Here is a 23,507-nt window from a genome sequence, read left to right on the forward strand (position 1 = left end):
TTAATATGAAATTGGAAGCACTGTAAAGGTATTTATGTAAGTATATTTTACAGATCCATGCAACTTTGATCTCTAATAAGGTAATTTGCAGGGGAGTGACTATTAATATAGCAGCCATAATGGCTGCTATGGGGGCCCATGGTGACATGAGGACCCGGCTATGTAACACTCAAGAAATGTAGAATGGAGGCTTGGCGTCATAATTTCCATTACAGCATGCAGCCAAGAGCACAACTATAGCCATAGAGGCTGCTTTAGGGTCCACAGTCTCACAGAAGAGACTGGTATAATGAATATGCAGGAATAACAAATGTATACTCATCACTACTGGGCTTCCTTGAAGTCCCACTCACTCTAACATCCCTTTCCCCGTTCATCACCACCAGGTGGACCAGCCGGCAATGCAAGTATGGGGTGTCAGAGTGGACAGCACTGTGCTAGAGCTTGGTGGCGATGAAGGGGGCACCATTTAAATTTTTGTTATGAGGGCCTGGCTCTATCAGTTAATACCCTGGTCATTTGCAAGACCTTACTGCAACAAACTCACATACCCCTGGATACATTTTCTCTTGCAGCAAAATCGTCTGCATTTATTGCCTGGTCTTGTAATTTTGCCGTAGTTTTTCAGTTGCATCTTTGCCATCCACCTTTGTCGGCATATAGGAACATAGCCTTGTGAAATGCAAAGAATGAGCAGTGCATTGTTTTCCGGTATATAAATTGCAAAGAGTACCTGTATTCGTAAAAATCTATTTATTTTGTATGAAATGCAATGGGCAATTGCTAAATCTAATTCCAGATAGATGTAACTTTTTAAAAAATGATTTCAATATATTTATTGTAATTAATCAGCTTTGCATTTTAAGTAATAAAAAGGTATGATTCAGATTTCCAGACTGCGCCGTTTCCTGCATAAATAATTCAAGTGTAAATTAGAGATAGGGGTCATGCCACAACTTAAATCATTAGCTGCTAGAATTAATTTGCTTTTTTTTTTAGAAGCATTCAGACACGGAATAATTTGTCTTGCAGCCTAAAAAGCGGTGTTCTGTAGGAAAGTGGGAAGAAGGGAATAGAAATTATAGCAGGCGGCGCACTGGCTTACGTGCTCGAACGTTACTAACCGATAGAAAGATTTCTCCAAATGAATCATAGTAACGAGATCAAGAAGTAGAATTACTGCACATAAGAGGCTGCTTTGTCTGGAGCGGGATGACAATTTATCAATGTTGAGACAGGTTCGTCTTAAACCCTGGAATCAAACGCATGTATTGACAGAGCTGTTGATTTGTAAGGCAAGAGACACATAAATGTTTCTAAAGATAAAAGTAAATGTAGCTGCTCACAATATGATGTCTCATTTAGATGGACACATGCTGATTTTGGTCAAAACATGATATTTCACTATAGCACAATTATGGAATACTTTTTCATTCTTCATTTTGCAAAATTACCTCAAATCAGTGAGATCAATAACGTGCAATCCCAGATATACATGGCAGGTGGATAGAACTGGCTGCATGAATCCACAGACGGGATGTAGAGGAGGGATGAGATTAGATTACAGACGGGATTTAGGGTACCGTCACACATTGAAATTTCCATCGCTACGACGTTACGATTCGTGACGTTCTAGCGATATCGTTACGATATCGCAGTGTCTGACACGCTACTGCAATCAGACACCCTGCTGAGAATCGTACGTCGTAGCAGATCGTTTGGAACTTTCTTTCGTCGCTTGATCACCCGCTGACATCGCTGGATCGTTGTGTGTGACAGCGATCCAGCGATGTCTTCGCTTGTAACCAGGGTAAACATCGGGTAACTAAGCGCAGGGCCGCGCTTAGTAACCCGATGTTTACCCTGGTTACCCGGGGACTTCGGCATCGCTCCAGCGCCGTGATTGCAACGTGTGACCGCAGTCTACGACGCTGGAGCGATGATTATACGACGCTGCGACGTCACGAATCGTGCCGTCGCAGCGATGAAAATTTCAATGTGTGACGGTACCCTAGAGGTGGGATGAGACTGGAATATAGTCGGGATGTAGAGGAGGGATGAGATTGGAATATAGCAGAGATGTAGAGGAGGGATGAGACTGGAATATAGTCGGGATGTAGAGGAGGGATGAGATTGGAATATAGCAGAGATGTAGAGGAGGGATGAGACTGGAATATAGCAGAGATGTAGAGGTGGGATGAGATTGGAATATAGCCGGGATGTAGAGGTGGGATGAGATTGGAATATAGCCGGGATGTAGAGGCGGGATGAGATTGGAATATAGAGGGGATGTAGAGGTGGGATGAGATTGGAATATAGCAGAGATGTAGAGGAGGGATGAGACTGGAATATAGCAGAGATGTAGAGGTGGGATGAGACTGGAATATAGAGGGGATGTAGAGGTGGGATGAGATTGGAATATAGAGGGGATGTAGAGGTGGGATGAGATTGGAATATAGAGGGGATGTAGAGGTGGGATGAGACTGGAATATAGCAGAGATGTAGAGGTGGGATGAGATTGGAATATAGCCAGGATTTAGAGGTGGGATGAGATTGGAATATAGCCGGGATGTAGAGGTGGGATGAGACTAGAATATAGACGGGATGTAGAAGAGGGATGAGATTGGAATATAGCCGGGATGTAGAGGTGGGATGAGATTGGAATACAGCAGAGATGTAGAGGAGGGATGAGACTAGAATATAGCCGGGATATAGAGGAGGGATGAGACTGGAATATAGCAGAGATGTAGAGGAGGGATGAGACTGGAATATAGAGGGGATGTAGAGACGGGATGAGATTGGAATATAGCCGGGATGTAGAGGCTGGTTGAGATTGGAATATAGCCGGGATGTAGAGGCTGGTTGAGATTGGAATATAGCCGGGATGTAGAGGCTGGTTGAGATTGGAATATAGCCGGGATGTAGAGGTGGGATGAGATTGGAATTCAGACAGGATGTAGGGGTGGCATGAGATTGAAATTCCTTTTAAATGGTACCAATTATTTAATTTATTTATTTCTATTTTTCTATTTCCTTGTTAAATTGCCGCAGATCGGTGGTGGTCCGGATCCTGAGACCCCCAGTGATCACTCAAAAAAAGTTCTGCAACACACTACTAAGCAGGCCGAGGTGCTGAGCTCCTGCATCGGAGGGAAGTACTGTCCCATTTACTTCTGTGTGCACTTGCACAATAGAGGAGCTCAATGTTTGTGCCTGGCAAGCAGCTGGGTGCAGAACATTTTATGAAGTGATCGGTGGAGGTCTCAAGTCCTGGACTCCCATGGATCTGCTGCACATGTTAGGGAGGGACTAGATATTAAATTAAAGATAAAGCAATAGGTTCCTTTAAAATATATTCTATCTATTGAGGAAAAAACAAAACATTTTTTCCAGAAACAGTGCCACGCTTATCCATAGTCAATGTCAGGTATTGCAGCTCATCCCTTTACCTTTGAATGAAGCTCAACCGAACCCGCCGATAATGTGCATAGAGGATGCCAGACAGATGATGTTGGGGGAAATAAGGATCCGGTGTGTCCAATTTCGGACTACAGATCCTTTTGTTCTCGGCGACATAAGCCGCCAAAAGAGGAGTCTGGAGCGAGTGCTCCTGTGTGTGGAGGTAGCTGGGGAGATCGCTGCCGGTCAAACGATCAGCCAAACCACCAATCCTTCAACAGTGTTCTATAGTGTATGGACCCATTTATTAAAACTGATCACTATCAATTTGAAAGGTCAAAACTGATCACCAGAAAGGTCAATTTGGGGGCAAACAAACCTTTCTGGGCTGTATAATACACTGGATCCTTCACTGATCTCCACAATAGGGCTTTGCATAGTCTCCTATAAATGGAGCAGAAGTCAAGTATGCACAGGGTTTTTTTTTTTATTTAAAGGACTGAAACACAAACTCCTGCATATACAGTATATACGATAGATAGCAGCACAGCATATGAGTGCATGACATAGACTTCGAGAAAGAGAAATATGATATGTCATGGATTTCTGTAGACCCCACCTTGGATGTCCACCCCACATTCCCGATCCCTATTCCCTACTGTACACTTGTTTTGATAAAAATTAATGTGTATTTAGTCCTGCAAAATAAAGCTGCTTTGAATTAGATAGATAGATAAATAGATAGATATATGTGCACTTTGTTGTTTCTGAAGGCCATGGGGTGAGGCACAATGTACCAGCAGTAATTTAATCTGAATTATTAGGCCAGGACCAGACAGCGATTGTTAAAATCAGTGAAGTTGTGGACATGACGGCTCCAGTGGCTGCCCCATACTCCCTTTGTCATCAGTGTTGGGTGCAGGAGGTGCCCCCAATTTCATGCGCTATTCTTGCCCATGGGGCAGACCGGTCATGATCCGCGCAGACAGTTGCTTGCGTGCACTGCTAATATCGGTCTGTGTGCTGTCCGTTGAGCTCGTGGTGTTACACGTATGATATGACATGGCTGAGACTCATACTTAATGATGACTCCTCGGGTTTAGGTGACATTAGATGTCAGTTCAGATTCTGGTAGAAGAAGACAGACGGCCATTTCTACATTCACAGATCCTTCTTTATGCTCAAAGGTCACGAAAACAGGACGCCACCTGGCCACACGGCTCCAGTAATGCAATGAAGGGGTTAATAAATAGACCTTAAAAAATAAATAAATCCATATTTCCAGTAATATGTTAAGCATTCATAAGGGCATGCACATATATACCGGGGGTAGTTAAGGGACCTCAATCTGTCTGAGAGGATTCCTGATATGAAGCGGCAAGCGTGAAATTAGCAGATCTGCAGAGCAGGTGCGAAGTGGCACCGAGTGTCATACACACATTGAAAGATTTGTCTTTCCACACTAATGGAGGCGGCTTCACAAGTGCCATTACCGGGGATGGTGGGCAGCCAAATAAATGCTGAGGTCGGTGAAGTGAGAACCAGGGAGGGGGTCACGAGGTGGCTGCCCTAGATGCGGGTGGCTCTGGATGAGCCCTAGTTATCACAATGGCTGGAATAGACCTGCCAGGGAACCGAGGAGATGTGACCGAGCTGCCGTCACTTCAGATGCTTCTGGGAGGATTTTTCTGCATGATGCATGACAGCAAACGAGAGCGCATTTACTATTTCTGGGAAACGAGAGCAGTCTGTTACTGTGGGAACTTTACTTCACAGAATACGGCCTTAAGCCTGAAGTCAAAATCATTCCTCTGATATAATATGACACCACGGCTTAAAAAATGTACCTGAATGTTATTATATATATCTTTCTGTAACACCTATACGGCAGTGGGTGCATAGAACAGGGGATGTAGGTTTTGTAGACTTCATTTTTATTTCTGCTCTTTATATAGAACTAGGAGCCATCATACCATAGGAGCAGCAACGCAGGGATGGGTCCAGAAGACAAGGTCGCCCGCCAGCACCATAGAAGATATAAAACATATGAGTGAATCGATTTCACGTGAATAGAATTGGTGATTAATTTTTAAATTTGAACAATTTGCGATTTGCTCTAAATAAATCACCAAAAAAGTCAATTTTACATATTGCACAAGATTGTATCAGCCGGAGAACGATCACATGATCTTTGGTGGGCTCCCCCAATAATGCCTTGCAGCGATCAAATCACATGGCCATTGATCGAGGAAGTATCGTAGCGCGTAAAAAGAAAAGCAGAAGTAGGAAATGTGGCGAATCTGAATAGTGAGAGGATGTCCCTGCTCACAGCTTAGCCATAAAGATAGGGAGTAAAAGCCATAAAATACTGAAGAAAACTGTACAGTGAGTGTGTGTGACAGCAGAGCAGTAAAGGAGATTAGTGTGTGAGGAAAAGAGAATATTGTCAGGGGTGTCTTTTCTTGGCAACTGGAAGTTTTCCAGTACTTTCGTATTCATGGCAAATTGATTCATCCTAAATAAAATTTACTGAGAAAATCTGGCAAAGTTTTGAATAGCTAGCATATTTCCCAACATCTTGGTTGGCTATATTTTTAAGTCCTGCTCCCTGAACCATCCCTAAAACACCCCAACCTTCACGGAAATATCAATTTTACCTAAGTTCCAACCCTTTCCAAATTTAGATATGACCAAATATGCCAGGATTGTTTTAGAAAATTCAGGACTGTCAGCAACCATGAGCTTGGGTTTCCTTCACCGGCTGGGGAAAAGAAGTCTACACACTGTGGTCAAGGCTGAGTGGCTTGTTGTTGCTCCCCTCACACCTAGGACACATATGCCTCCAAACCCCCTATCTGTAGCCCAGAATTGTGCTTCCTTCTAGGTTGTATTGTTCCCTTGGCTCACAATGTCTCACATTGTCTCATGGCTCACAGAAGAAGGATTTGTTAGGAAAACAAGAGAGATTCTCTTGAAAATCAACTGTGAAGGACCTCACACCCATCAGATGAAAATAGACTAAACCCGCTGATTTTTGTAGGAGTGGACAACCATCTTATGTGTATGGGGCTTTCTGACTCTTCTCCCCGACAAATAATGTCAAGAAGAACTGGATCCAGGCTGTAGAATTTCTATAGCGAATTTGGTGGGACCAAGGCCATTGACCAAGTCTGGCAGAGGCTATCCCATAGGAAGCACAGAAACGCCAAAGCCAAATGTCAAAGTGTATGGAGAGCTCGAAGAGATATCTGTTGACCTGACCGCTCACTTGACCAACAGCTACCTAACATGTATGTTGAACAATAACTGATCCACCAAGGGATGACAATACTGTAATGAACATCAAATCCCTTAAAAAATATATTTATTGCAACATCTAAAAAACACACCAAAGAAAAAAACCTGTGCAGGTGTATGACCGTGTATTATTAAATTTATGAAAACTGATAAAAATGTTGACAGTCAAAAAAAACCCCTGTATAATATTATCCTAAACCTTTTGCTGTGACTGCCTACCATCTGAAGTTGGCACCCTAAGATATGGAATAGGCTCCTCCGCTCGTTGGCGGCTCTCCCACAATTGCCTAGTATTATCCTGTCACTAGATATAGATAGGTAATGAGTTGAAGAAAGAATAGGTATACAAATGGCTATGAGTCTTAGGTATTAATAATGGTATTGAGATAAGATAAACACTTCAATTAGTCTTTGTTACTTGTGTGCGTCACTCCTTGGCTCCCACCCCACCTCCTATAGTGCTGATATAACAGAAAAGAAGGGTGGAAAAAGACATGGAATGTGTATACATACATAAATACTGACTCAATAACGAACCGCTGCAAATATGGATATCAATGCATCCATCGAATCAAAAAGAAAGACACTTATCGTGTTGATAAATTGCCTTGACGCATTTACCCATAGTTTTGGTTCAACGGGAGGCCATATGGATGACATTGAAAAATTGAGTGGACTGATGAAATTGCACTTTTCCTTTCTGCCGTGCTTGGAATGCACCAAACAAAGATTTAAATATGGCTCCATAATTAAGGCACTAAATATACGCATAGGCACATAATGACAACATCTACATCATAGAAAACAAGTATAAGACAACGGCTCATTGAGGCCTTTGGGGGATAGAGACTACATCCGGAATATCCACTCAGATTCTCATTTAAGGATAGCCTTGTCCAAGTTTCCCCCCTAATTTTGGCTTTAATCAATTCAATCATGCAAAAAGAAATGTCCGTGAGACGTCCCCCATGACATGTATTAATGTGGCATGCATGTTTATTATGTACATCGCCCAGGTGTTCTCCTACCCGCTTTCTTAACTCCCTAGATGTTTTCCCAATATAGTCCAATGGGCAAGTATAGGTAGCCTTATAGATGACATCGGATGTCTTATGATTACCAAAATCTCTTGTAGAGAAGACCTTCCCAGTAGCCGCATTCTTAAAGTAATCATCCACTCACACCTGCTACAATTTCCACACTTGAAAAATCCACAGGGTTTTCTATCCAACCAGGTCCTCGATCTCATTGGTCTCAGGTACAAACTATGTACTAACCGATCACCGATTGATCTCCCTTTTTATGTATGTGATACTTGGGGTTGATTCAATTTACCTTCTCAGATTTGGATTTGCCAGTAGGATCCCCCAACATTTCTTGAAGATTCGATATACTCTTTCTGCTTGATGATCATATGTCCCAATCATTCTTGTAATATGAGAGTCTTCTTTGACCTTCGTATTAGTGAGAAGAGATCGTCTTTCTGTGTTTAAAGCATAGGAATACGTTTAATTAAGGACCTAGTGTGGATATCCCCTATAGAGAAACCTCCGATACAGGTCATTGGCTTGCCTTTTGAACATTCCAGTGCCTGTGCAGTTCCTCTGAATGTGGAGGAACTCACCCTTAGATATTCCCCTTTGTTCAATGTAACGTGTCTGCCCAGTTTTAGATCTGTAAGGAGGCCTTCTTCTGTCTATGTCAACCACTGTTTAGAACAGAGACAAGGGGCGTAACTACAATATATGCAGGGGTTGAAATCGCACCTGGGCCCTGGAACCTAAGGGGTCCAAAAAGTCCATTTGGCCTATATGAAAAGATCAATACTATGAAAGACTTTCTATAAGTGGGGACTCCACTGGAGCTTTTGTATTGGGGCCCATGAGCTTCAAGTTACGCCATTGAACAGTGACGTACCTGTTCAATAAGCTCCGAGTCCCTTATTCAAAATCTGTTTCCAGGGCCCTTCACCTACCATGTGATAATATGATAGAGAGTCACATGAGATCCCTTAGGCACCAGGGCCGAGGTGTCTTCACTCTCTAGCTCTATCTTTATGACTTTGATGGTCTTCACAGTCTTTTTCTGCACTACTAAAACACGATATCCAGTGCTCCAAACGGATCCTACAGAGAACGTCGACATTCATGGTCTAGAGCAACATTGTTGATCCCTGTATTGTTTGGTTGTGTCATAGTGATAGTCAATGGGGATTATTGTTTCCAATGCCATAGATTTGTATTGGCTTCGGAAACTCTATGTGTAAAGTTCTTATAGCTGAAGTGCTCTTATGGTATATAACACAACTGCATTTCCTATGAAATACTATTTGTAACCAGGTAAGCCTCTCAATAAAGGGAATTTTAGCTGGTAAATAGTCTGATGGACTTCCCTGCTTAAATAAAAGGAATATGTGTACATTTTATAATGTATGTATTCGTTCAATAGGCTGACATGTAAATTACCTTATTGAGGCTGTCAACAGGTTAAGTGTGGAGCAGATAACTAGCAGTAATATTCAGTGGATGCAACACTAGAGTTCATGGATTGGGGGTGAGATTTATAGAAAAATTAGATGAGTAGAAAAACTCAAAAATTATTTGTAGATTAACTCTATTAGATTACAATGTATTATTATTACGGTATTAGTAGTAGTATTTATTATAGCGCCATTTATTCCATGGCGCTTTACATGTGAAAAGGGGTATACGTAATAAAAAACAAGTAGAATAATCTTTAACAATACAGATATATATGGTTATGTATGTCTACACTCATCCATAGATGCAAACTTTTTCACCTACATATCTACAAATTTCTTTTTGGTTGTTATGTATATGAATACAATTGTAATGAGTATATGTTAAGAAGAAAAAAATAATTTTATATATATAATGTATATATGTGACATTAAGTCTAGTCCAGTCTAAAGCTTTACGATCAGTCCTTTTGATTAAAAGAGTGGTCCGAAACAAATTACTTTTTGATCAACACGGCATTCCAAATTCTGATGCAAATTGGATTTCAGTGTCATAAGGATGTAACTTTTTGTTTTTCACATAAACTCATGGATGGTTTGTATCTCGAAGCTTTTTGGATCACAGAAATCAATCTCAAATCCCTGTGATAATTAGTTTCTTAGATGAGCCCAATTAAAGGAAAACTACTTAAGATGGATGATCCTCATTATTAAGCAGGCCACTGGTTTCAAGCATAAAATAGCGCAAGACCTTGGACAAGGTATGAAAGCATTAGATAGTTCATGAAAATGTAGGCTTGACCATTGTACTGCGAAGAGATTTGTGGCTGATACAAAACACAGACTGGTTCATGCAGATAAAGGCATAATGAGGAAGGTTTTTGCCAGACAAATTCTTTGGTTGAAGAGAGCAGCTGCTAAATACCATTACAAAGAAGCAAACAAGTATTTGAAGCTGCTGGTGCTTCTGGAGTCCCACAAATCTCAAGGTATAGGATTGGGCAGCATGGTGGCTCAGTGGTTAGCAGCCTTGCAGCGCTGGAGTCCTGGGTTCAAATCCCACCTTGGACAACATCTGCAAGGAGTTTGCATGTTCTCCCCATGTTTGCATGGGTTTCCTCCGGGTTCTCCGGTTTCCTCCCACATTCCAAAGACATACTGATAGGGAATTTAGATTGTGAGCCCCATCGGTGACAGCAATGATAATGTGTGCAACCTGTAAAGCACTGCGGAATATGTTAGCGCTATATAAAAATAAAGACTATTATTATTATTATTATTATCCTCCAGAGGTTTGCATTTGTGCATAAACATACTATTCGGCCACCCCTAAACAGTGCTCACAAATACAAAAAGTTGTATTGGGCCCAGACATACATAAAACAGTGTTGTCTGCTGATGAGTGCCGTTCAACCCTGGATAATCCAGGGAGTAGTGGATGGTTGGTGGATGGCCACCAGGTCCCAAAATGGCTGCAAAGGCAGCAAGAAGGTGTCATGTTTTGGGGCGAAAGCTGGTGTACCCCTTTAGGGTGAAAATGACCTCAGCAAAGTATATAGAGTTTCAGACTGACCACATGTCCCAACAAGGCTGTGACATCAGTAAGAAGGTGGCAGAGTCATGTTTTGCGCCAGAATCATGAGAAGAGAGCTGGTTGGCCTTTTTATGGTCCCTGAAGATGTGAAATTGACCTCGGCAAAGTATATAGATTTTCTGACTAACCACTTTCTTCCATTGTACAAAAAGAATAACTGTGCCATCCATAGCAAAATCATCTTCAGGAATGACAAAGCACCATCTCATGCTGCAAAGAATACCTCTGAGTCATTAGTTGTTATGGGCATAAAAGGAGATAAACTCATGGAGAGGCCTCCATCCTCCCCTGACCTCAACCCTATAGAGAATTTTTGGAGTATCCTCACGCAAATGATCTGTGAGGGTGGGAGGCCGATCACCTCAAAACAGCAGCTCTGGGAGGCTATTCTGACATCATGCAAAGAAATACAAGCAGAAACTCTCCAAGTTCAATGGATGCAAGAATTGGGAAGATGATATCAAAGAAGGGTTTGGAAACTCCGTTGTGCAGAATAATTTGAATCAGTGCATTTTTACTTTTTTTTAGTTTTGAAAAAGATCCTGTTATCATTGGAAGTTTCCCCAATAAAATGTGATTTATACTCTAACAATTGATGATTTCAACATTATACTGACTCGTTTGGATTGACCATTAAGGAAAATCAGAGAAAAATAGCATTTGCATAATAATTTGGTATGCGATGTGAATGCCTAAACCAATTTTATGCCATAATTTAATCTATTTTCTAATATACTTGAATTAAGCTGGGCTAGTTCTTGCTCTACTGAGCATATGTCAGTTGTCAATTGTGTTGGGTGCTCAGTAGATTTATTTCACTGTGCGATGTGCACAGTGACAGTGCGCTCTCCTGCTCTAATCACAAGTAACAAAATGACAGCAGAGCGCACTGTCAGGGCACGTTGTAAGATGATTACTCGGCTCGCAGAGCTCACGCAAGGGTCTTTTGCTTCAAAAACTCACCATGAAGTCATTCTTTTTATAAGTAATTTAAAGGGGTCATCTCAAGATTTTTCTTCCTGTTTGCCGGTGGATGGATTGACGGTCCAAATTAGAGGCTTTGTCATGCCGCTGACCCCAAGATATGTGCTCTCCAATACTGCAAGGAGGCAGCTTTAATTTTGCGGCATGAGGAAGGGCAGGGATCCAACCAATGAGTAATTATCACTTTAATTTCAATGCAAATGAGGCAGTAAGTGCTCTGAGCATGAGACTCTGCCTCCCTAGGTTGTTCCTTTGCCCATGTGTTATTTCAGGCACTAGGTAATGAAATCATACAGTTAGCTATCAAGTCAACCTAAAGAGGTTGGTGCTGGGCAGGGAAACAACCTGGGGAGGTACCGGTTCCTTAAGTGCTCTGTCATACCTGGAGCACCTAATTCCTCATTTGCACATGAATAAAAACGCTGATTTCTTGGGAATGCAGCAACAGATAAAAGATGTAAAGGAAGGTGGCGATGGATTTACATTTCAAATATATGCATGCACATATATGTGTATTGGGGGTGTTAAAATTAGTGACAGATTCCTTTTTTGAAAAAACAGCAATACTAAAATGCTGCTCACAAAAAATATAACCAGACCGGTCATTTAATGTTCTCTGTCTTTCCCCATTTAATCAACCTCATGCTGCTTCTTATATAATATCACCTTATTATTGTTTATGTGGCTAGATTTCGCTACAAGAATGTCTTATTCTCAGGAAAGTCGGCATATTCAGTAGAGGCCATTTATTTTTATCACAGACTGTCAAGGACAGCACAAAAAAATGCATATTGGTTTTGTAGAATTAATGCTGTACTTGCATTTCAGGTCTGTGGCTATATCGAGCAGACAGTGCATTGTGCTGATTAGCTGTATACTAGTCCTCAGACTCAGGGCTCGGGAGTTACAATCATTTGCATGAGAATAACCTATTAGTAGCCCAGTGGGTTGCATATAAGAAAAGGAAAAAATAATACTGATGGTTTACAGATCGTTGGCTTAGGTCATTTGAAGCGTACTTGTCCATGCCGCACATTGTCAAGTTTATTTACTACTTTCTATTAAATTCAAATATTTTTTAAGAATTTTTTTTTTTCTATACAATCATTATCTAAATTAAATATTTTTTTTAAAAAAAAAAAACTAAAACCCATTGAGCTCAAGTGGATATTTCCTGTTCTGGAGACATCACTTTTCAGCAGTCTCATTATCATCACAGTCAGGACTGCAACCTATATAGATAACACACAAAACAGTATTTATAATAGGTTATTAATAATAATGTTACTAATACTATTATTAATAATACTAATATTAATAATATATAATTTTAATAATAATATAATATATTATGGCCACAGCTCACCTCCTCCCTCTGCCTGCACAGTGATTTCTGCATGTCCCATAGAAGTGAATGGATAGCTCCAGACTATTGTTTTTAATGAACCATGTAGATGCTGTAAAGCATATATCTAAATGCTGTAATAAAAAGCTTTGGTAATAAGTTTGTAGAGAAAATGGAATAAAATAACAGCTGCAGTCAAAATATATAAAAAATAATAATTGATAAATAATATATTATATATATATATATATATATATATATATATATAATAATAATCCGTTTCATATCCTTCATTGCAGATAATTAGCACCATGGAACCTCAGGTGTCGAATGGCCCAACTTCCAATACGAGCAATGGACCATCCAGTAATAGTCGGAATTGTGCTTCTCCTATGCAGACAGGGGCAGCTACAGATGACAGCAAAACTAACCTCATAGTCAACTATTTGCCGCAAAACATGACGCAAGAAGAGTTCAGGAGTCTGTTTGGCAGCATTGGAGAGATAGAATCCTGCAAGCTGGTGCGGGACAAAATCACAGGTACGTGTACGGTTCACTTTCTGATTTCTTCCAGGTGTTACATCGACAGTAAGTACCAGCAGTAGAGTGGGAAACCATTGCCATTTCCATTCATGCTGATGTGATTGACTGACTGTAATATCTTGTAATCGTTTCTTTAGAATTTTGACCTAAAATCATCTTAAGTCTTTATATTCGACTTTTATTTCAAAGCATCTGCCAATAAATATATAGGGAACCCATGATAGGATAATAGTTCCATCCATAACTGGAAGAAAGCAAAATTTGATTGACTCCATCCCTCGCTCCCGCAATGTGTTTCCACGCTCTTAGTTTCTCTGACAGCCTTTCCTTACGCATTTATGACTGGTTCAGACAAGCGGACATACCGTATGTTCTCAGATTGGAAAGAGAAGTAAGCCACATCTGGTGGTCTATTCCAAGTGAGAACAAAAAGGATGGGGCATGTTGAAATTTAACATGCCCATCCATTTTTTTTCCCGTGATATTTGCCATTGGAGGAAAGTTGACACACCCCCATACACATTGGTTGGCTTCCAATCAGAAGGTTTGACCTACATTCATTCCATGTGTATGTCCACCTTAACTCTCTGGCTTAGCTAAAATCGAATGTTCTCTTCTACAGAGAAGTAAGAGGGAGTATCAGCAAAAAAAAATCCTCGTTAGTTGCTTTATCCCCCAACAGCAAACGTCACATGGGGATTCTTACACCCTTCATACATATTGGAGGATACCACCAGTAAATGGCAGTCTAATGTATTGGACATGACCACGTGAGGTCTCAGAGTGTGGAAGAGCTACTTTTGGCCAAACAAGTCACAGTGAGACATCTCTCAAAAGGAGTCTGCCAACACAAAATGACTGTCCAAACCAAGCACAGGCACTGGGTGCAGCCTTGGCGTGGTCAAAAAAAGCTCATTGCACCTTCGCACCAACTCTATCTCCACCATCTTCGGTCTCCTATAAAGATTGCGCTGTCAATCCAGGAAAAGGAGGGCAAAAATAGACGGACAACAAGTAGGTGGGAAGTTGACTGAACTGTGCGGCCACACCAAGGGTGCACCAAATGCCCGTGTTTCATTCATCACTTAGTGCTCACTCCCTTTAACTTTTTAAGACACATTTGTGTTTGTCTCGAGTGTCATTGACCCCACAAGTCCAGTAGATGGTATCCTAGTGCCGATGGCGGACTTACCATCGGTGTAAGCCTGGGGTGCCGGTAAATTAATGAAATGAGCCCTCACAGGACCCTGATGCCTGGCCCTTGCCTTGTACTATGGGCTCTTTCAGCTCTGCGAGGCGAGAATATATGTCCACACAACAGGCTGAAGCCAACACTAAGAAGCTGCGAGATGATTAGTGGTGAAGGGGCCCCGGCGGTGATGTTGAGGTTATTGGGAGGGAAGATCCTGGGTTATCAACCACTGCTCCTTTATGTCATCTCAGCCTGTGATTTATATAATTCTAAACTGAATAGTTGGGTAAATAAATGATGAGTTGCTGTACACCCCCTCGGTCTGCAGACTGCTCACGTAGGTGGGACCGGTGCTGGGGGCTCATTTATGGACAGCACCCAACGGGGCATTTACCTGTTCCCCCCATGCGTCAGTCCTAGTCTACTTTCCGTCAACATAGTTGCAGCCAACAAGCTGCTAATTACAGTAAAAGAAGGCGATATGACTTCAGGAGCCCCGCTCAGAGCTATTGCTTAACGTGTTATTAAGTTGTCACCATTTATACAATAGTTTAATATATTAGTGCAGGTGCATATACTTTTAAGTTAAAAAAAATTGGGAATTGAGCTGAGAACCAACATTGAAGATGCCACATAGAGCGGCGAGGTACCTTCTCTATTTTTTTTTTAACTATTGGATCCATAAACGGAACAGCAGTAAGATTTTGGGTATGGACCTATGTTTCTCACATGGTTTTTGGAGCGTAGGGGTGAAAATGGAAGTAAAAACTTCTCACCCATTTTAACAGCGGAAGATCAACTTTAGGCCCCAGATTATTCAGCCCCGGTTGTGAAAACCACTTTGACAGTGTCTTGACACTTTTTGAAGAAGCTTCTGTGCAGATTCAGCTCGGAATTTGTGATGGGACTTGCATTTTCCTGTTGAATGGGGCTACTTCTTTTGTAAACAGTAAGGACTGCAAATCCTCAGCTGAAATCCGGGGGTCCGATAGGGTAATTAGTTTCCGTCACCTTTGGGGCCCGTGAGGACGATCGTATTTTTGGTCTGAGTGGGATCGTCCTCGGACTGGTGTAATTCTATGGGGCCGTGCATATGTCTAATTTTTCCCCAAGTTGCAGCATGCACAATTTGCCTCCGATCATGGGATTGCGCTCGGCCAAGAAAACCAATGGGTCCATCAAAAAATTCGGACCGCACTTGGATGATATCCGAGAGTTGTCTGATTTTCGCAGACTGACACAATGGAGAAGATGGAGAACATTTTTTTTGCATCTTCTCCATACCCTAGAACATCAGATGTTGGTGAGAGTGTGATTAGCGCAATTGACCCAATTGGACCAATACGGATGTATGACCCTAACCTTAAAGAAACAGCCTGACCAGACGGGACTGATGTATCCAGATCCCTCCGCTCATCTTTAATAATTAAAGCCCCCACTGGACGAAGAAGCACTGAATGCAAAGTAGACAACTGGTGTAAAAAAAAAAAAAAGCCATTAGTCATGGGTCAAAAATGATTCCCTTTAAAAGCAATGAGTTCCATTAAGACGTCAAGTTCTGTCCCTGGCGGATAATGGCAGGCGTGAGACTAGGGATGAGAACATGGTTGTCGTGGAGGTTCTGCTTTGTGTGATGATTTCATTATAAGTGGTTTAATGATATTGTTAATTGGCGGATATCTTAGCATTTCCCATTTTGTCACTTAAAAGACGTATATTGAATCCCACCCGCTGTGAGCTCAGCCCATCAACAACCAAGACTACATAAAGACACGAGAAGTAATGGACAGGGATAAGTGAAAACAAACGCATCAATGCGACAAGTGTGATTCATATCGGGTATTGTCTTGTAAAGACGCTGAGATAGAACAGGCAGGAAAGACACAATGTAGCCATAAAGTGAGCTTATTATAACTTTCATTTCCACAACGTAATTAATTCTGGCTTTTTAAACTAACAATAAAACTGGTCCCTCCAGGACCCTTGGCGTTGTACAGAGGCCAGGATGGAAGGAGATAAACTTTCTTACCTGTTCAGCAGAAATTAGATGATTAAATGAGGCCATGGTGAAATGAACAGGCGCTGGGTCCTGGCTCTTCATAAACTTGCCTAATGGGATTGTAAAGGGGCCCATACGTTGGAGAATGTACGTAGTGGGCCCATTGTGATAACCCAGAACCACTCGCGATGAGTTATAAAAGCTAAATTTACCATTTAAAGGGAATCCGTCATGAGGTTTTTATTCTATGTCATCTGTGAGCAGCATAATGTAGAGGCTGAGAACCCGATTCCAGCAATGTGTCACTTGCTGGGCTGCTTGCTGTCATTTTGATGCAATCACATTGCAGATCTACAGTGCTTAGAATGCTCAGCTGTGTATAAGCCCGCCCACATCACTGATTGGCTTAATGCTGCCAATCAGTGGCAGGGGGCGTGCTTAACACAGAGTAGGAGGACTAGGAGGCCCGAGGCACCTAGTCTTCTAGTGATAATCTCCTGCTAAAACACTAATTTTATTGAAACAGCGACACACAGCCCAGTAAGCGACACATTGCTGGAATCAGAGTCTGAGTCCCTACATCATGAAGAACTCAGATTACATAGCAAAAACCTGGTAACAGATTCTCTTTAAGTATTTGAGTCCACTTGAGAACTGAACATGGTTATCTAGGAAAGGAAAAAAAAGATATGTTCCCCCCCCCCAGGAACAGCACCACATGTGTTCAATGCTGGTATTGCAGCTTATCTTTATTCATGAGACTAGGGTAAATAAATTGAATCAAACACATCCCATAGAAAGAGGAGGCAATATTTTTGAAAAAAAAAAGATAATGCTTTTCAGATTCTGTTCGCATCTCAGTTTTGGCTACATTGGAGGTGGGGAGTATTCCATCATGTCAATCTCCATAGGCCATTAAGCATTTCAAATATGTCAAAATAGCATTTTTTGCCCTGCACTGGGCTGAATAGCAAACTGTAGTTTACTGTGCTTTCCTATACTGATGGCATCAGCAAAATAAAGGTATACCGCCTGCAGACATTGTTCTGTAATGGTGGTCAATGGTCAACATGTATCACTGTATGTTTATACATTGGGATTAGAGTTTCACTGTAAGGTATATTTTGGGAAACATTCCCGCTGTATACCTCCAATAAAGCCAAAAGTATGTAAGGTTGAGTTTATACTGTCCAGAAAGCTCATTTCCTGAACAGACCACTGACCACCTGACAAACGAGCGAAACGCTCATTTCTTGAATGAAAGCACCTGACAAATGAGCGAAACGTTAAGTGAATGCAGGTGATGGGTTTCTGAGAACCACAATATTCCAATAGGATCTGTGCACACGGAGGCGCCTGTCTAAATAGACTCTTAAACCACCGCGGCTTACATGTAGCCATTTGACAGCCTCAATCTGCCAGTGTACATATGCCCTAAAATATTTCGATTTACCTGCAGCCCTAGGAAAATCCGTAATGATACATCTACATCTATAGCCTCACTTTATTAAAACTAGTTACGTGCAGTTACTAATACCAGGCAGGGATGGCAAGATATTAAAACATCAGACATCTAATAAAATTCACCTTTACAAAAAATAATGACTGCCCAAACCAAGCAGAGAAGCTCGGTGCACCCTTGGTGTGGCTGGGTATTTCAATGCACCTTCCCACCCACTTGTTTTCCATCTATCTGTGCACTCCATTGGATCCTGTAAAGACAAAAAAATAATTTAAAAAAAAAATCTACGTTCTCCTTTCGATCTGTCCTCGACAATCGGATCCGAATGCGGTCTGATTTTTTTTTTTCAAGGACCCATAGACATAAATGGGCGAGTGCCATCCGACTTTCGGAGGCAAATCGTGCATACTGTGACTATTTCTATGGATCACTCGAAAAAAATCAGACATGTGCCCAGCCCCAAAGAATAACATGGGGATTAGTGCCGGCTGTGCTTGGCTTTACTGAAAAGAGCTCAGTTTCAGTAGGTGCAATACCCAGTATAGCCACCATAAAATGTATGGCGCTGTTCCTGGCAGGCAATGAAAATTATGTGGACTTCTCCAGTTATCTGATTGGTGGCTGGTGAAAGTAGTCAGACTCCTATCAATGTAAACCCTTCACCTTTGAAAACTTTTTCTTTTGCTTAAATACATGTATATGGGGCTAAAAATATTTTTTTACTATGGTGTTCATTAAAAATTTTGCACCATTCGCCTTTTATAACCTCTGTGTTGCCCTGTCTATTGAATGAGCTACCTGAGAATTCATCAGTGAACCCACTAAGACGATCTGTAACTCTTTTATCTGTCTTCTTCTGAGCTCCTCTCAGCAGTTGAATCTGCACAGAAAGAAAGTGCCTGGAAAAGCCAAACGGTGCAAAATTTGTAATGAAACCCAATGGCAAAAATTATTTTTACATGCATTAAAAAAAAAAAAATTATCCCCTGAATGTGGAGAACCCATTTAAATCACTTGCGTCACCTCAATCTAATCCCATGTTCCCATCTCAGACATCCATAGAGGTTGTATATGCAGGGTGGGCCATTTATATGGATAGACCGGGGTGGGCCATTTATAAAGTTGGATCCAAAATGGCCGACTTCAAAATGGCCGTCATGGTCACCACCCATCTTGAAAAGTTTTTCCCCTCCCATATACTAGTGTGCCGCATACAGGAAGTTGATATCAAAGACCATTCCCATTTTATTTAGGTGTATCCATATACATGGCCCACCCAGGTCTAGCCATAAAAATGGCCCACCTGTAGACTGGCTTCCTTTTCATAGTAAAGACCTGACCTATTCAGTAGCAAAGCATGAAGCTTGTGGGGCCCGATGCAACATCTCCAAGGGGCCCCTATTAGTATAGGTCGTTAATAGCATTAGTCTTCTCATACGGACCATAGGAAACTAGTGGTCCCTCATTTGCTTCGGGGTGCAACGGCAACCCCCTGCGCCCAGTCCAGCTGTCCGGACAGCTGTTCTGTACGGTGCCGGTTTAAGCATAAAGATTCGCATTTAGGGAGAACGCTTTTCTTCTCTAATGCTGTATTCAGAGATAAATGCTGATTACATCCATGCAAGAAAACGCCCTGTAATGAATTACTATTGTACAAGTACCCTGCAATATCCTGCATCACTCACGGGAGACCTGCAGACATGTGATGTAGATCTAATGAGCTGCTTTCTCAAAGAGAATTAGAATCTATACATTTCCAGAGAGCCGGAGATAAAGCAATATGCAGCGTCTGTGCCAGTCAGCATCATTTGCATAGGAGGGGGTAGGGAAGGCAGCTGTCTAAAAAAAAAAAAAAAAAAAGCCCCTCGCCCCCCCTCCCTAATACACACAAACACAAGTGCTGCTTCAGGGCCTGGGGGTGGCGGTGGGGATGAAAAGTCTTTACATTGCCAAACAGCTCAAGTGACAGACAGTGAGCGCGAGTCATGTCTGATCTGGGTTAATAAGCAGTCTGCATCGCTGTACCTGCTGCACCACGCGAGATGAATGCATGACAGTTAGGTGTTATCTGAGCATGCTCTGGTGCTAGTCAAGCATTTCGGCGTGCTTGAAAAATATGCTTGCGTCTGCCTGTGTCACAGCTGTTCGACAGGCGCAACACATACAGGGATTGTCTAGCAAGCAGGGAATCATTGGATGTAATGCAGCTATCGAACAGCCGTGGATATGCAGCCATCGGGGACTCGGGCATGTTTTTTTGAGCCCGCCAAAATGCTCGATTAAGACACAAGCATGCTCGGATAATAACTTATCCGAGCACACTTGCTCATCACTAATTGTAATGCATTCATCTTGCATTTTGCAGCAGGTACAGCGCTTGCAGGCTGCTTATAACTGGTGATGAGCGAGTGTACTCGTTGCTCGGGTTTTCGGGTGACCTCAGAGTATTTTTTAGTGTTCGGAGATTTATTTTTTATCGAATGATTTACAGCTACTAGCCAGGCTGAGTACATGTGGGGGTTGCCTGGTTGCTAGGGAATCCCCACATGTAATCAAGCTGGCTAATAGCTGTAAATCATTCAGCTGCTGCGATGAAAAATAAATCTATGAGCAGTCATAAATAATTGGAGACCACCCGAGCACACTCGCTCATCACTACTTATAGCACCTTATCCGAGCACGCTCGCTCATCACTATTTATAACACCTTATCCGAGCACGCTCGCTCATTACTACGTATAACACCTTATCCGAGCACGCTCGCTCATTACTACGTATAACACCTTATTCGAGCACGCTCGCTCATTACTACTTATAACACCTTATCCGAGCACGCTCGCTCATCACTATTTATAACACCTTATCCGAGCACGCTCGCTCATCACTACTTATAGCACCTTATACGAGCACGCTCGCTCATCACTATTTATAACACCTTATCCGAGCACGCTCGCTCATCACTACTTATAACACCTTATCCGAGCACGCTCACTCATCACTACTTATCACACATTATCTGAGCACGCTCGCTCATCACTATTTATAACACCTTATCCGAGCACGCTCACTCATCACTATTTGTAACACATTATCTGAGCACGCTCGCTCATCACTATTTATAACACCTTATCCGAGCACGCTCACTCATCAGTACGTATAACACCTTATCCGAGCACGCTCACTCATCACTATTTATAACACCTTATCTGAGCATGCTCGCTCATCACTATTTATAACACCTTATCCGAGCACGCTCGCTCATCACTACTTATAACACCTTATCCAAGTACGCTCGCTCATCACTATTTATAACACCTTATCCGAGCACGCTCGCTCATCACTACTTATAACACCTTATCCGAGCACGCTCGCTCATCGCTACTTATAACATCTTATCCGAGCACGCTCACTCATTACTACTTGTAACACATTATCCGAGCATGCTCGCTCATCACTGCTTATAACACCTTATCCGAGCACGCTCACTCATCACTACTTATAACACCTTATCCGAGCACGCTCACTCATCACTATTTGTAACACATTATCTGAGCACGCTCGCTCATCACTATTTATAACACCTTATCCGAGCACGCTCGCTCATCACTATTTATAACACCTTATTCGAGCACGCTCGCTCATCACTATTTATAACGCCTTATCCGAGCACGCTCACTCATCACTATTTATAACACCTTATCTGAGCACGCTCGCTCATCACTATTTATAACACCTTATCTGAGCACGCTCGCTCATCACTATTTATAACACCTTATCTGAGCACGCTCGCTCATCATTATTTATAACACCTTATCCGAGCACGCTCGCTCATCACTATTTATAACACCTTATCCGAGCACGCTCGCTCATCACTGCTTATAACACCTTATCCGAGCACGCTCGCTCATCACTGCGTATAACACCTTATCCGAGCACGCTCGCTCATCACTGCTTATAACACCTTATCCGAGCACGCTCGTTCGTCACTGCTTATAACACCTTATCTGAGCACGCTCGCTCATCACTGCTTATAACACCTTATCCGAGCACGCTCGTTCATCACTACTTATAACACCTTATCCGAGCACGCTCGCTCATCACTGCTTATATAACACCTTATCCGAGCACGCTCGCTCATCACTATTTATAACACCTTATCCGAGCACGCTCGCTCATCACTACTTATAACATCTTATCCGAGCACGCTCGCTCATTACTACTTGTAACACATTATCCGAGCACGCTCGCTCATCACTGCTTATAACACCTTATCCGAGCACGCTCGCTCATCACTGCTTATAAAACCTTATCCGAGCACGCTCGCTCATCACTGCTTATAACACCTTATCCGAGCACGCTCGTTCGTCACTGCTTATAACACCTTATCCGAGCACGCTCGCTCATCACTGCTTATAACACCTTATCCGAGCACGCTCGTTCATCACTACTTATAACACCTTATCCGAGCACGCTCGCTCATCACTGCTTATATAACACCTTATCCGAGCACGCTCGCTCATCTCAAATTACAATCTATGCCAAGCCCAGCACGTACATTACCGGCCATAACCCTGCTACAATGTTGCATTTAGTAGCAATTTTGCATATGGAGCTTTTTATGAATAGAAATGTGCAAATCCCCAAAGATGTAACAGTTTTTCCTTTTTTTTATTACAATGTAGCGAACAACCATTAGCGATACTTTAATAGAAGGACTAAGTGTTATCTTCCCCAGCGTGCAGATTTAGCTATAGGAATGTACCGTAGTCCAATTCTACAGAGGGAAGGACACAAATGGTGGTCTGCATCAGCCCCCTGCAGAGACCGGAGCCCGGGAATCAATCTGACTGTTCCTTTCAGCACAGTCCCACTCATTCATTGAGATCACGTCGACTGATCCCACTCACAAATACATGACGTTAGTAGGAATATAGCGATAGATATAGTCCAGCGCATATACCGCATGGGGACCCAATATTCAGTGCGTGGTTTTATCGTTATCAGTGGATCCTGTGTATTTTACTTTTGCAAGTTTTGATTGATATAAACCCTTTTTTCGAGGGGGGGGGGGGAGGGCTTGTTTTCCTCCGAATGAGAGGTATGGACACAACATGTAACAACACGTGCTAAGACAGGGTGTAAATTTGGAAGTTTGCTAACAGTAATAGAATCATATTTTTAATAAATCCCAATTACACGATGTATTCAGGGATG

General features: G+C 42.1%; 1 protein-coding gene across 12 annotated transcripts in view; it reads left to right on the top strand.

Annotated features, from left to right (window-relative positions):
- Positions 1 to 23,507, top strand: part of ELAVL4 (ELAV like RNA binding protein 4) — a 154,357-nt gene that overhangs the window by 58,767 nt on the left and 72,083 nt on the right. For all 12 annotated transcript variants that reach the window (XM_077277307.1, XM_077277297.1, XM_077277300.1 and 9 more), the window contains exon 2: positions 13,398 to 13,638. In XM_077277307.1, coding sequence (XP_077133422.1) covers positions 13,398 to 13,638 — 241 coding nt within the window. The remainder of the gene's footprint in view (positions 1 to 13,397; positions 13,639 to 23,507) is intronic.

The sequence above is a fragment of the Ranitomeya variabilis genome, chromosome 8 (assembly GCF_051348905.1).
Source record: "Ranitomeya variabilis isolate aRanVar5 chromosome 8, aRanVar5.hap1, whole genome shotgun sequence".
Taxonomy (NCBI): domain Eukaryota; kingdom Metazoa; phylum Chordata; class Amphibia; order Anura; family Dendrobatidae; genus Ranitomeya; species Ranitomeya variabilis.